The sequence below is a fragment of the Equus asinus genome, chromosome 8 (genome assembly GCF_041296235.1).
Source record: "Equus asinus isolate D_3611 breed Donkey chromosome 8, EquAss-T2T_v2, whole genome shotgun sequence".
Taxonomy (NCBI): Eukaryota; Metazoa; Chordata; class Mammalia; order Perissodactyla; family Equidae; genus Equus; species Equus asinus.
The window spans coordinates 7,706,208-7,721,775 of record NC_091797.1 but is presented as its reverse complement, the minus strand read 5'-3'; the positions used below and the strand labels follow the sequence as shown (position 1 = coordinate 7,721,775).

Here is a 15,568-nt window from a genome sequence, read left to right as displayed (position 1 = left end):
TCAGGACTCCCTCAACAATAAGATGATACCCAGACTCCTACATCTGTGTTGATCCACCCAACCCTCAACTGGCACCCCATTCCATGGGGTAGAACAGGAAAGAGGGGAGCCAGCACTTTCTCCAGTTTAGCCTCTAGCTTATACTATCAGAGTAAGTGATTAAAATCTTGACTGTTACTTTCATTTTGCCTCATTGCTTTAATGGGCTACTCCAACAACTGGCAGCTCAGCTCCCTCCAGCTTGGCTAGTACCCCTTCCACTGGGGGAGGTATCACTGGAGGCCTAGTTTGGAGCCAGAACTCCTACACCACCTGGCACTAGCAAGGTGGTGTCCCCTTCCTCTGCTGGTGTGGTATCAGAGAAAGTCAGCTAAAACAGAAAGTTCAAATAAAATCCAGAGTCTCATAACATAACACTCAAAATGTCCAAGTTTTCATCGAAAATCACTCATCATACCAAGAATCAGGAAGCTCTCAAACTATAGGATAAAAATATGTCAGAAATGATAGAATTACCTGACAAAGATTTCAAAGCAGTCTTCATAAAAATGTTTCAATGGGCAATTATGAACACACTTGAAACAAATTTTTAAAAAGGAAAATCTCAGCAAAGAAGTCAAAAGACTCAGCAAAGAAATACACGTTATAGAGAAGAATCAAATGAAAATTTTAGAACTGAAAAATATAATAACAAATAAAAAGTTCAGTGGGTGGACTCAAGAGCAGAATGGAGGGAACATAATCAGTGAACTGGAACATAAAACAGTAGAAATTATTCACTCTGAACAACAGAGAGAAGGTAGAGTGAAACAAAAGTGCACAGATCCTCAGATTTTGAGACTACAAAATTTCAAACTTTCTTGTTATCAGAGTCCCAGAGGGAGATGAGAATGATGATGTGACTGAAAAAGTACTAAAGAAAAAAAGAGCTGAAAATTTCCCAAATTTGGCCAAAGACATAAACCTACAGATTCAAGAAGCTGAGGGAGTTCCAAATAGTATAAACCAAAGAAATCCACACCAAGACACATCATAGTCAAACTTCTGAAAATTAAAGACCAAGAAGAAATTTTTTTTAAAAAAATGATGAGATGTAGCAAATGTACTACTCTGATGTGGGATATTGATAGTGGGGGAAGCTGAGTCTGTATATATGGGGTATATGGGAACAGGGAGTATATGGGATCTCTGTACTTTTTGCTCAATTTTGCTGTGAACCTAAACCTGCTCTAAAAAATAAAGTCTATTTACAAAATGAAAGAGAAATGCCACCTTACATATGGGGCAAACAGTTCCAATGACAATAGATTTCTTATAAAAACCCTAGAGTCAGAAGAAAGTAGTACAATATTTATCAAGTGCTGGGAAAAAAGAACTGTCAATAGAAAATTCTATATCCAGTGAAAATACCCTTTAAGATTGAGAGGAAACCAAGATTTTCTCAGATGAAGGAAAACAGAGAACTTGCTGCCAGTAGACCTACCCTAAAAGAATGACGGAAGGAAATTCTATAAAGAGAAAGGAAACAATTAAGAAAGATTCTTGTTATATCAGGAAGGAAGAAAGAAAACCTATAGGTCAATACAATAGATTTTCCTTCTCCTCTTGAGTTTTCTAAATTATGTTTGAAAGTTGAAGCAAAAATTATAACACTGCCTGATGTGGTTCTCAATGAGGAGAGTAAAGGAACATAAAGGAGAGTAAGGTTTCTATACTTTACTCAAACTGGCAAAAGGACAACATCAGTGGGCTGTGATAAGTTATATATGCAGGATAATGCTTAAAGCAACCACTCACAGGTCAATAAAAGAGTTACACCCAAAAATACTATAGGTAAATCAAAATAGAATTCTAAAAATTCTTCAGGTAAGCTCCAAGAAAGCAGGGAAAATAAAATAGAGAAAAAACAGAGAATACAAAAAGAAAACAAAAAATAAAATGGCAGACTTAAGCCCTGATATGTCAACAATTGTATTAATGTAATTGGTCTAAATACACCAATTAAAAGACAGAGATTGGCAGAATGGATTAAGAAAACATGACTCAACTGTATGCTATCTACAAGAAATTCATTTCAAATAGACAGTTTGAGATTAAATCGGTGGAAAAGAGATGTATCATGCAAGCATTAATCAAAAGAAAACAAGAGTGGCTAAACTGGTATCAGTTAACATGGACTTCAGAGAAAAGCAAACAATCAGACAAAGAAAGAAACTTTATATAACAACAAAAGGATAATCCACCCAAAAGAAATAATAATCCTAAATGTGAGTACCTCAAACAACAGAGCTGCAAAATACATGAAGGAAAAACAACTAGACAGAAAACCAGCAAGGATATTAAAGAACTCAACAACTCCATCGATAGGATCTAATTGACATTTATAGAACACTCTACCCAATAACAGAAGAATACACATTCTTTTCAAGCACCCATGGAACATATACCAAGATAGACCATATCCTGAGCCATAAAACAAACTTATACAAATTTAAAAGAATAGAAATTATATAGTGTGTTCTCCAGCCACAACAGAACCAAACTAAAAATCAATGACAAAAAGACAATAGGAAATCTCCATACACTTGGAAATTGACCAACGTACTTCTAAGTAATCCATGGGTCAAAAAGAAGACTCAAAGGTAATTTAAAAAATACTTTGAGCAGAACGAAAATGAATACACAACATATCAAAACTTTGTGGTACACAGTTAAAGCAGTGCTGAGCAAGAAATATATAGCACAAAACGCATAAATCAGAAAAGAGAAAAAGTCTCAAATCAGTTATCTAAGTTCCCTCCTCAAGAACCTAGAAAAAGACGAGCAAAATAAACCCAAAGAAAGCACAAGGAAGTAAATAACAAAAATACAAGCAGACATTAATGAAATTGAAAGGAGAAAAACGTTAGAAATAATCAATGAAACAAAAACCCAGTTCTTTGAAAAACTAAATAAAATTGACAAACCTCTAGTAAGACTGAGAAAAAAATAAAGACACAAATTATCGATATCAGGAATGAAATAGGGGCTATCACTATAGACACAGTAGACTCAAAAGGACAATACAACAAACAACTCTACATGTATACATTTGAAAACTTAGATGAAATGGACCAATTCCTTAAAAAAACAAAAAAAACGCCACAAACTGTCGTAACTGACCCAATAAGAAATGGATTATTTCATGCTGTAACTATTAAGGAAAGTGAATTTATAATTTTAAAACTCTCAAAAAAGTAATCTCTGGGCCACATGGCTTCATGGGAACATTCTATCACATGTTTAAAGGAGAATTAACACTAATTCTACCCAATCTCTTCTGGAAAGCAGAAATGCGAGGAACACTTCCCAATTCATTTTATAAAGCTAGTATTACTCTGATACCAAAACCAGATGCAAGGCAGAAAAAGAAACTATAAACCAATATTTGCAGAGCATGTATCCAACAAAAGACTAATATCTAGAACATAAAAATAACTCTCAAAACTCACTAGTAAAAAAACAAACAATTCAATTAGAAAACGGGCAAAAGATGTGAAAAGACATTTTACTGATGGCTTAAGCACATGAAAAGATGTTCAAGAGAATTAACAACTGGGGAATTGCAAATTAAAACCACAATGAGGTATCACTACACACCTAGCAGAATGGCTACAATAAAATACAATGACACTAAGTTTCACTTGTTAACAAATATATGGAGAAACTGAATCAGTCACAGATTGCTGATGGGAACGTAAAATGGTGCGGCCACCCTGGGAAGCATATTGGCAGTTTCTTAAAAAGCTAAACATGTAATTAATACACAATCCAGTAATTGCAGTCCTAGGCATTTGTCTCAGAGAAATGAAAATTTAGGGTCGCACAAAAACCTATATATAAATGTTTATAGCAGCTTTACTCATAAAAGCCCAAAATGGGAAACAACGTAGATATTCGTCACTGGGTGAATGATCAAACAAACTATGGAATAACCATATCATAGAATACTGATCTGTAGTAAAAACATGTGGACCTTCGATACCGCCACGCCTTGGACGAATCTCCAGATAATAACACTTAGTTATTAAAAAAGCCAATCCCAAAAGGTTAATACTGATTCCATTCTTGAAATGAGAAAATTGTAGAGATAGAAAGCAGATGAGTAGTTAGAGGTTGAAAAGGAAGCAGGAGGAGAAGAGACGTGGATATCTATTTTGCAACTATAGTTTTCCTTCTTAGGGGAGACTGGTAAAGAGCACGCAAGATCTCTTTGTATTATTCCTTACAACTTTATGTGAATCTACAATTACCGCAAATTGAAAATTTAATTTTAAAAGATTTTAATTATTTATTTTTTAATGCAAAGGAAAAGACGACAATTCTCAGCAAGTTGACACGACAAGGAAATACCCGGAAAGAAGGTGGCAGTGCCTTCAGGTCATTGACTATGATACCACACTTTTTCTCGAAATACAAAGAGTGGTTATTTTACATTGCATCTCATAAAACATATTAACTAGCTAGCATCCAATTTTTATGATCCACAGAGATTTGGTTCTCTCTTCCAAATTCTGCAATTCTAATACAAATTACATTTAAGCCGATCCAACTGGGAGTTGCTAAACCCCATAAAAGCAATTACAGTCATAAAGAGATGTTGTAAAATTGATATTAGAACTACGCAATCCACAGCCGTCTCCCGCCCCTCCACCTCCTTCACACACACACAGGCAAGGTGCTTGCCTTTCACGCATGCGCTGGGAGTGCATCCCAGGTAACCGCAGGCTGCCAAAGGCATTGATTTTAAATTCTCGTTCGTTAGTATAAGTCAAGAACAAACCATTACTTTGACTTTCTGAATAACGGCAGCATAAAACAGCTCATGCAACCACATGCCTTGTTTTGCCATCTTTCACAGTTTTGGACACTGTCCTTTTATATTCAGATGAGGATTCAAAGCTAAGAAATAGTCACCAGAAGAGGAACATTCAGGAATTTACAGTCCTTTCTTTTTTCCCACAGTGACTTCTTTTCCTTTTCTCTTTTCCAAGATAATAACATCACGGCCATTGTTCTGCTCCAAACTTGTATTTTTCCTCACCCAAGTGTGAGAGAGTGAAAATATAAGCAGAGGCAGATTATAGGGAGAAAATAGGCTATTCCTGATCTGCTTTCACAATTGAAACTGTCTCAACACAGGTTCTCAATTTTTTAGTGTGCTAATTTGGAATGTTTGGAAAACAAACACACAGTGCATGGAAACAGTTCAGAGTAGTTTGCTAGTCAAATCAGTCCTCTTCAATTTTACACTCTCTAATCCTTTTCCTAGCAGTTCAGAGTTTTTGTAGTTACTAAATCATTATAGATGTGTTTTTCTTTTTGTGGATAGCTTGGTTAAAAACAAGATTATGAAAAGGGACACAGTCTTCTCGTGACCACATCATAGAGAACTGTTATCATAATCAAATTACCTAAATGTTAAAAATGCTCTCGCTCCCTCAAAACTCTGCTCCCATCTAAAATCAATCTGAAATAGAATGAATAGATAAAATCTACACCAATCAGTTCAAATAAATTGCAGCCTACACTAGAGACTTGTTTTGTTCAAGTTATTGATTTAAAAAGCTATTAACATGTACCTAATTATCTTGGTATCTCAGCATTCAACAAGAAAGCACAATAAATACTAGCGTAATCATTTTTCATTCAATATGTAATTGAATCCATATGACAGAACATAAATTATAGTATTTAGATTATGTTGTTTTCATAACAAAAGTAAGCCATTAAAAAACATAAGATAGCTGTTTATGTGATTTTCTTCCCCACGCTTAGACCAACATTCCGGTTGCTCTAGTGTTTATTTTTTTGGTAACCAAACATCCCTATTAATAACACCTCAGTACAAAAATAAAAAGCGTTCACAATGAAGCAGGTCCCCCACCCACCTTCTTCACCAATAAAATGCTGCCTGTGTTCCAGTTTGCATCCTCCTCCTTAAGTAAATCTGCCTTTAGTTTTGCGGCTTGGATGTGAGGTGTTTGTCTACAGGGCTGGACAAACAAATGAATAGATTTTTTTAAATAAACAGCACATTCTAGCACAGCCTGCACTACAACTTCTAGACACTCAGTCTTGTGACCCAGAACTATCTGCAAATTTCTGCGCCTGTTCACTCACTCACATGCAAGGGAATGTCCCCAAATATTCATGATGGCAGAGAAATCAGTCTCGGATGTTTCAGCTCTTACAAGTTGAAAGCCTGTCTGAGAAGCTGTGACTGAGAAAATTTTTCATCTAAGAAAAGTATAGCAAATTCTTGACCTCAGCAAAGGTCAAGAAAAGCAGAGAAAAGTCTCTTTTTGACTTAGTTCTGGACACTTTCGATCTAAGTCAGCATCTAGTCCCTGGGAGCATACTCTTTGTTAGGCACTATATGAGGCCCCAGGAACAAATGGTCAGCAAGACAGGCGTGGTCCCCACAGCACGGCGTCTGCAGTCTCATCAAAGGCAATTATCAAGCAGGTATTACTGGTGGGGAAGGTGTAACTAAAGTATTAAACATATGCTGTTGGATGCAAATTTGGCTTTGTGAATCTGGGGACTACATAAACCCAGATGCCATGTTTTCACTTCCTCGATCATGAGAATCCTTTACCCTCACTACTTTGGGCTGTTTTTTAATAAGACAGATTTTATTGCATCCCCTTGGACCAACTGTAAATAAGATCTATGAATGGAATACGCTATATCAGTACAACTTGGACCAGATGAAAGTAAAGAGACTCAAAAATCACTTACGAAACAAGAAGTCTGAAGAGAGTGATTGCAGAAGTTGACTCGACTCTTTGACAATGCCACCAGAGACCAGGCAGGCTCCTCCTGTCGTCTTGCTCCCATCCTGGGCACGTTGTCCTATTCACATCTGTTGCCTCATGACTGAAAGATGATTGCTGCCCTTTGGTCTTCATCTCTTCATTCGAGGAAGGAAGGAAAGGAGGAATAAAGGGAACTGCCATCCATGCCTGAGGCCTTTTATCAGGAAAGCCGAGTTTTCCCAGAAATGACTCCAACAGACTTCCCCTTACATCTTATTGAACAGAATGAAGTCACACGATGAGCTCCTTTGCCTTCTGGTTCCTGATGAGGTTGGGCAGATGAGAGACATGAGCAAAGATTGGAGGCTGTGAGAGTTGAAAGAGGTTGGGGAATTCCTTCCCTCTTCCTCCCCCTCATCTCCTTTCATCACTTGCAGCTCCAGCACTGGCCATGCCCTCCCACAACTACAGCTCCTTCTGGCACCCTCCTCCATGGCTCCCGCTCTGGGCTCTGGTACCAACACTCCATCTCTTGCCCTTTCAGGCGTTGGGGTGTTAAGAGCCCCTCACTGTGGCTGGTTTCTGGGTGCCTTATTGATACATTTAACCCTACCCACATCTCTATAAACGGATTCATCATTAAAATATTTTTGGTTGACCATCTAAGTAAAATTCTGTTCCAAGCCAGAGCTCCAACTGATACTCATAGAACTTTAACTCAAAGGAAGCTGGAAAAGCAGGGAGCAGGTGAGCCATAGAGACTCAGATCAATCATAATCCATTGCCTGGGGTGGGGCACATGCCACCCTGGGCAAATGTATAATTAGGTTAACAAAGAAAAAGCAGAGATACGGGGATTTGATAGGTGCCTAACATGGTCTGCTCTCTATGATTTACTGTTAGGGATAGTTTAAAAAGCAACCTGAGTGATCATGTCTTTTTGATTTTTTTATTGCCCTCAACTAACTCAGTGCCTGGCAAAGGACGTGTCTGCTACTGAGTAAATAATAGTCCCTTACTTTTATAGAAAGCTTTGCGGTCTACAAGGTGCCTTCACACCTATTATACCATTTGATCCTCACAAATGGCCCTGTGAGTAAGGCAAGACAGGCATTTCTTTCCCCATTTCATAGATGAATAATCAGAAGTTCAGAGAGAATAACCACCTTGCCTTAGGTCACACAATTAGTAAGCTGTGGAATAAAAAGCAAAGTCAGGTTTTCTGACTCCAAAATCAGGCCTCTAGAGCTACGCCCTAGCCAGTGTGCCAGGCTGTGGGTTCAAGGCAGCAAACCTAAGCCTGAGTGTTGGGTGGGGCCACGCAGAAGAGAAACAGCCGCGTCTTCCACAACGTGTCAGATTCTCAGATGCTGACCTCCACCAGCAGAGAGAATGGAGGACTCGTAGCAGTTTCCCTTTAAAAACATAGGTTCCAGGGCCAGCCCTGTGGCCAAGAAGTTAGGCCCGCGCGCTCTACTTTGTGGCCCAGGGTCTCGCTGGTTCAGATCCTGGGTGCAGACATGGCATCGCTCATCAGACCGCGCTGAGGCAGCGTCCCACATGCCACAACCAGAGGCACTCACAACTAGAATATACAATTATGTACCCGGGGGCTTTGGGGAGAAGAAGAAGAAGAAAAAAAAGAAAAGATTGGCAACAGGTGTTAGCTCAGCTGCCAATCTTAAAAAAAAAAAAAAAAAAACACAGATTCTGCTTCATACCACATCAGTAAAGAGCATGAGTTTTAAAGGCATATACGCATGCATGGACTCATGGCTCTGCCACTTACTGGTGTATAACTTTGAGGTGAGCTGCTTCCCCTCCAGGAGCTTTATTTTCCTGTTCTATAAAGTGGCGATATTAAGTACCCAACTTATAACATTGCCATGAAGTCTAAATTGAATCATTTGTGTAAAGTGATTAGCTTCAACTTAATAAATGTGACTATTTAGATTCATAATTATTATGATTATAAGTTGTCTTGGCTTCTATAAGAAACTTTCAGAAGTTTTGCGTTTCACTAAGAAACAGCATTAATGTGGAAGTACCAAGCGAGCGAACAGATTTATCCAACAGCTCTCAGATGGGAACACACCTCGGAAGTTACCGCACGATTTCCACTGCTTCTGACCAGCTGCAGGATCCTGAGAGCTGATGCTGATAGCGGTTCACTATGTGCCAGGTGTCAGGAAGTAAATGTTTAATGTTTCTAAACAGTTGGGGCTTTCTGGAAAAGTTTTACATGGATTAGGTTAAAGAACAAACCTTGAAATCTAAAAGATTATTGAACAGATAGCAGAAGATTTTCCTCCCCAGGGGTGTGTGTTTACACTTCTGGGGTCAGATGAGACCCAAAGCCATAGAGACATTCCAGGAGCTGTAAACCTAGGAACACTTGTCTTATCTTTTCCAGGAAACACTCACAGTTATCCCTCAGCATGCATGGGGGGGACTGGCTCCAGGACCCCCCGTACCAAAATCTGCTCAAGTCCCTTATATGAAATGGTGTAGTATTTGCACACAACCTACGCACATTCTCCCGTGTACTTCAAATCATCTCTAGATTACTTATAATACCTGATACAATGCAAAAGCTATGTAAACACTTGTTATACTATATTGTTTAGGGAATAAATACAAGAAAAAACACTGAACATGTGCAGATGCAACCATTGTAGGCCTTTCAATCCACGGTTGGTTGGATCCACATAATGGAACTCACTAATGTGGGGGGCCAACTATTTATATTCCAGGGTAAAAACCCAGGATTCTTCCCCTCCTCTTCCCAAGGAGAATTTGTTCACAGTAGGGGGCAAAAGTATCTCTCCTTTTCCTGAAAAATGAGGTGACAGCCACCCCTCTCCTATATAAGCTCTAGATTCATATTTTGGGGGTTCCTCTCCTACAGTACAACACACACCCCATGTAGGCCTGTCCATTGGCTCTTATTGCATCATTCCAGAAGGAGGAAGAAATGAGGGGAAAGGCAACAAATAAGGTTATTTCTGTAAGTAATAATAATCTGTCCTTGTCCCAGCAACGTCATGTCTACTTTCAGGATAACACAAAGAAATAGAATTATTAAACATATGTCACCAGGCACTATCTTAAGTGCTCTACGTGAATTCACTCATTGATTCCTCATAACAGTACTATGAATCAGCTCCTCCTGTTTTTCCTCTGTTAAGATAGGACCCTGAAGCACAGTGACATGAAGTAATGTGGCCAAAGCTTCCCAACTGGAAGATAGCAGAGGCAGGGTTTGAACCCGGAGAGTCTAGTTCCAGAAGCTGTGCCCTAAATACCATGTTATGCCACTTCTAACCAATCATCTTTCTCCCTGAATGTTTGGATTCACACTGACCCAGTATTCACGGCGTCTCACAACTAGCAGTCTCTCATTCAATCATAACCAGCTACTTCCTTTCCCAGTGGAAAGGAATTTTATAAGGAAATTTTCCTTCTGCCTAGACTTTGTGGATCCTCAAAGCATACATGTAGCTGTTTAATGCTTAATCTAAACACTCTTTCCTCAAAATAATTCTGCAGGGGCTGGCCCCGTGGTGGAGTGGTTAAGTTCATGCACTCCGCTTGTGCGGCCCAGGGTTTCACCAGTTTGAATCCTGGGCGCGGACATGGCACCACTCATCAGGCCACACTGAGGTGGCATCCTACATGCCACAACTAGAAAGACTCACAACTAAAAAGACACAACTGTGTACTGGGGGGCTTTGGGAGAAAAAAGAAAAATAAAGTCTTTAAAAATAAATAAATAAATAACTGCCAATTCTGCTTCAAATGGCTACATATGAGCCTAAGTATTCGTGTGTCATGGCCATGGGCTAAACTGATAGGTGAATTTGTGAGTTCCCTTTTTTGTCACTTCAAGATAAAATTGTCTCGGATATGCAAATGGCGTTAAGTATTTTTCTGTACAAGAGTTTTATACTTTCCCACTCAGCCACTCCTGAAGAGAAAACTCTGCATATTCAGTTATGAGACTGGCAGGAAACAGGACAACTGAAGAGAATGTAATAAAGCCTTTACTTACAGAGGAGGAGGCAGTGTTAAGAGGAACCCACAAAAGCTGCTGCAGCTCCCCAGGACCAGGAACAATTAGGAGCCTTTATCACCCTTTGGTCTGAAGGGTGAGAGAAGGTTACTAGAACCCAGAGAGAGAAGATATAGTTGTAACAGAGGGCTGCCCGCAGGAGTCGTGACCTTTAGTAGAGGGACAAAAGCAATCAATGGTAACTCAGCAAAAAGGAAGCTGGCGGAACAAATATCCAAAACCTGTTCCCTTCCCATTTTCAGATCTCCACTGGGGTCTCCTGTTAGCCAAACCCAACCTAAAACCAGAGGGGGACGGAGCCTGTGGTGTGGTCCGTAATAGTCAGCCTCCCAGGACATGAAGCAGAGCAAGGAAGGAGGAGGGAAAGCCAGTCTAAGAAAGAAACAGGAAACACCAAAGCGCGTTCTGGGATAAAACAGCCTCCACGTAAACTTTTCCCTACCTGTTCTTTGCAAAGGATCTTTTCTCCGTAGAAAAGCAGTTTCTCATTCATTAGCTACATGTGTTAAAGGGCAAGATGTACACAATTAAGGGCTGCTCTGCAATCAGCAGCAACAACAAAGTTATCATGTGCCTCGAGCCACTTACAGGGACAGAAAGCCTGCTCCACCGTGGAGAATCCAGCTGAGTCAGAGGACACTGGCTGTGCAGGTGGAGATCCCGGAAGATAAGTGTGGCCCCAAAGGAACACAGCCCGAGGCCAACCAAGATGGAACAACCAAATGAGATTTGTGGAGAAGTTGGACTGTGTTCCAGATAAATCTTGTTTAGCCAAGGAGAAGATTTGATTAAGACTGAAGGATAGAGAAAACTAAAGTTTACTGAGCACCAATTCTGCCAGGTTTTCATTTGAAGACACAAACTACGAAACTTCTGTTTAAAAGCTGGCTGTTATTTACCTATTTTTAGCATATCTGATGAAGGAAGTTTGATGAATACTAATAGTGATAAATAAATAAAGTTATAGCAAAGTTATAGGACTGAATGCACAGGTCTCCCAGCTTCGGCATTCCCCCACCCACGAAGTCTGTTACCCATACAACGGCCCAAGTAATTCTTTTGAAATATGTCAGATCATGTTACTTTTCTACTCAAAATTCTCTAATGCTTCCCCATTTCATTTAAAATAAAATCCAAACCTTACCAAGTCAACAGGCCCTATCAGAATTTTCCAAACCACGCGTCATGGTTCATTAACAGGTCATGAAATAGGGTTCCCCAGAAACCCCACAAGCAAGGTCATCCTTTATTTTCCTTAAGTTCAAATGTCATGTGCCCAGAGAGGACTTTCCTGACAACCCTGTGTAAAGTAGCGCCACCACCATCTTCACTCTCTTTTTCCTTGCCATACTTTGTTTTTCTCCAAGGTTTTTATCATTAAATGAAACATCATGTATTTATTTGTTTGTTTTTTCTCTCTCTTTACTAGAATTTAAACTCTATAAGAAAAGGAACCTCATTGTGTTCACTACTGTATCCCCATGCCTAGAAGAATAGGGGCTCAGAAACGTTGTTGATGAGTCTACTGGATGGATGAATGGATGGAGGGAGGGAGGGAGGGAGGGATGAAGTAATAGGATGACCAGGAGGAAATAATATGCAAGAGGACCCTGGAGCTAACAGAGGACCCGGTTTCCTTCTGGCAGAATCACCTTCCCCTCTCACCTCCCCCGCTGTATAGCTCCCCGTCTCAACCCAAACACACACACACACACAGGTGTGCACGCATACACACACCTCTCACTGCCACCTTCAGGGCTCTGCCTACTGCTGACAACATTGAGAGAGCTTGTTGGCTAGGTGAGGCTCCAGCCAGGTAGTGGTTGGGAGGAGTCTGGAGTCTCTGTGTATCTGCCTTAACTGCCTAGATTGAAGGCTTAAAGAAACCCCAAGAAGCAGGATTATTTACAGACCTCAGCATCCCACTTGAAAGCCAATAGCCAACTAAGGGCTTCACTGTGATCAGCAAGAACCCCCGGCTACCTCAAACCCTTGGCACCAAACTTCATCTCTTACGATTCTCAGATTCTTACTTCAGCCTACCTTGTCCAAAACTCCAACCTTATTCCAAACATTCCTACTACAGAAATCCAGTTAATAATATTGATTAAACATGCAGAAATTTTTAATAACTCATCAACCAGAAAACAATTAATTTCATAGTATATGCAATTTGTTCCAAGTCTTAAGAAAGAGAAAAAAATGTTTATTTCTTAAAGCAACCATAGAGCATTAGTTATTAATAAGACATTACATCAAAACCAATTGTTTTCAAAATAAATGGATTAGTCCATTTGCAAATGTGCTGGCCCTGTGAGCAAGGACCCTCTAAGCCCCAGGTTTTGCTGCCCCTTCAACCAGATTGGTCTTCTTGGGATCCTGCCTATGCTTAAAAGGAAGGAGGCAATGACCACCATTCCCTAGACAGCAAGGTGAGCATTTACACAGAAAGCCAGAGGGAGGATTGTCCCAGAGCACACTTACTGGGACTAGAGGTCCAGGAACCCCACAGAGTTTTGAAGAACAGGAAGACATTCTTAGGAAAAACAAGGACTTATTCATTCATTCAACAAATATTTATTTGCCAACTATTAGTGGCCTAACATGTGCCAGTCACAGTTCAAAGCACTGGGGATAAAATGATGACCAAGATAGACAAGGTATCTGCCTTCACCAAGCTTACATTCTAGTGGCAGGATAAGGAAAATAAATAAGTAAACAAAAGACAACTAAACCCATAATAAAAGAGAATCCTGTTAGAGAGTGAAAAGCCCATGAAGAAAATCAAATGAGATAAGGAGGTAGAGAGTGAATGAGCTGCTGAGACTGGGAGTGAGTGGGGTGGGAGGAACTATAGCGAAGGAGATCGTGGAAGGCATTTGTGAGTACACTCAGGGGGCCTCATAACAACATTTCTGACCAACAACAGAGCACATATGCCAGGGTGGTCCCACAAGATTAGCAGTGCATAGCCTAGGTGTGTAGTAGGCTATCCCATCTAGGTTTGTGTAAGTGCACTCTATTATGTTCGCGTAAGGACGAAATCACCTAATGATGCATTTCTCAGAAGGTACCACCATCGTTAAGTGACGCATGGCTGTGGTGACATCTCAGTGAGTGATGAGAAGGAGCCGACCATGCAGAGGTCTGGGGAGGAAATCTCCTGGCCACAGGAAAAGCAAATGCACAGGCCCTGGAGTAGAACACTTGGAGCAGTTGAAGAAAAGAAAAAAAGACAAGGATGGCTAGAGCCTGGCGAGCAAAGGAAAACAGCCGATTGCGAAAAATTTACAGAGAAGTTAATAAAATGAAGACGGGCATGTGTCATTTTCAAGTAATTACGAAAAGTAAAGCCAAATAAATCTCCATTCATTTAGAAAGAGAAAAGACAGAGCTCGAAAGAAACGGACAGAAATAAGACCAAACATCAGTGACCACAGTAAATGACTAGTGGGTCAAAAACCAACTGTTATTAATAACAGGCAGGCATAATTTAAAATTATAAAGAAATATTAATAATGAATGTAAGGCATTGAACAGGACAAAATAAGATAATATGTTGATTTATTGAGTAGTTCAAACAAAGAATAACTTTCACGAAAAGATATCACAAATAGCATAACATTATAATAAATACATAAGTAACTATTAGAATCGTATGGTAACGTAGGAATCCAAACTAAAACGACAATGAAATTTCAGATGAGTGCAGAGAAGATGGATTTGTGGACAAACAGTGTTGAGCTAACTGGGTAACCACTAGGAAAAAATAAGTTAGATCAAAGTAGACTCCAAATAGTTAATGAAATCATAAAAACATCAAAACATGGAAGCATTTTGTATAAGTTTGAGGCGTCCGATGCCATTCCGAATACAACACCAAACTCAGAAGCCACAAAAGAAACAGTGGATGCATTTTGGTTATATTTAAAAATACTGAATAAGGAAACTGCAAAAAAAGGCCGATGACAGACTGGGGAAAATATAGCAATTGATAACACGAACACCCACTTTCCTTCATATATAATCAGTAAGAAAAGATCAATAATCCAACACAAAATAGGGTGAGCCTAGAACAGAGCTCCCAGCAAGTAGCTTAGAAATATGAAGTTTCATCCACCCGCTCACACAAAGAAGTTGAAACTGCACTGAAGACCTTTTTGGGTTTTGTTTTGGGTTTTTTTTTTTTTTACAGTCAGATAGTCAAAGATCTAAACATTTGATAACTCTCTCTTCAAGGCTGAGCCTATATCTCTCTTCCGCGAGATGGGGAGCTTCTTGTTCTGTCTTACTCTGCCTCCCCAAAGTACATGAAGCATCCCAGGACCTCCACAAATATTTCTTGAATTGACTCACTAAACAGAGTTCGAAAATGATTGATGGAGTTAACATTATTTGTTGAAATTCCAGAAACCCTGAAAGCATTTTCCTCTCCTAAGAATTAGTACAATAGCCCACTGTCCCCCTAAATCTAGTCCCTCTCTCATTAATCTCTGTCCACACTACTATGAGAATGACCTTTTAAAATCTCAGAGATCATTAGGGCTATGTTGTGCTAATGAATATTTCATATTGTTTAAATAATATGAGTATATGTTTATATAATTCAATAGAAACTATTTTTGTTTTCATTTCATGCCTCTAGGATAAAATCCAAAGTGTATGGGACAGGAGGTCATTTTACATGCGGGTTCCA

At 39.6% G+C, this 15,568-nt stretch overlaps 1 protein-coding gene across 1 annotated transcript in view; it reads right to left on the bottom strand.

Annotated features, from left to right (window-relative positions):
* The window catches only part of LGSN (lengsin, lens protein with glutamine synthetase domain), an 81,933-nt gene extending 72,906 nt beyond the window's left edge, over positions 1 to 9,027 (bottom strand). Inside the window, exons 1-2 of the mRNA XM_044776934.2 lie at positions 8,896 to 9,027; positions 6,784 to 7,122 (exon numbers count right to left, since the gene is read on the bottom strand). Coding sequence (XP_044632869.1) covers positions 6,784 to 6,882 — 99 coding nt within the window. The 5' untranslated portion in view covers positions 6,883 to 7,122; positions 8,896 to 9,027. The remainder of the gene's footprint in view (positions 1 to 6,783; positions 7,123 to 8,895) is intronic.
* Between the last annotated feature and the right edge of the window lie 6,541 nt (positions 9,028 to 15,568).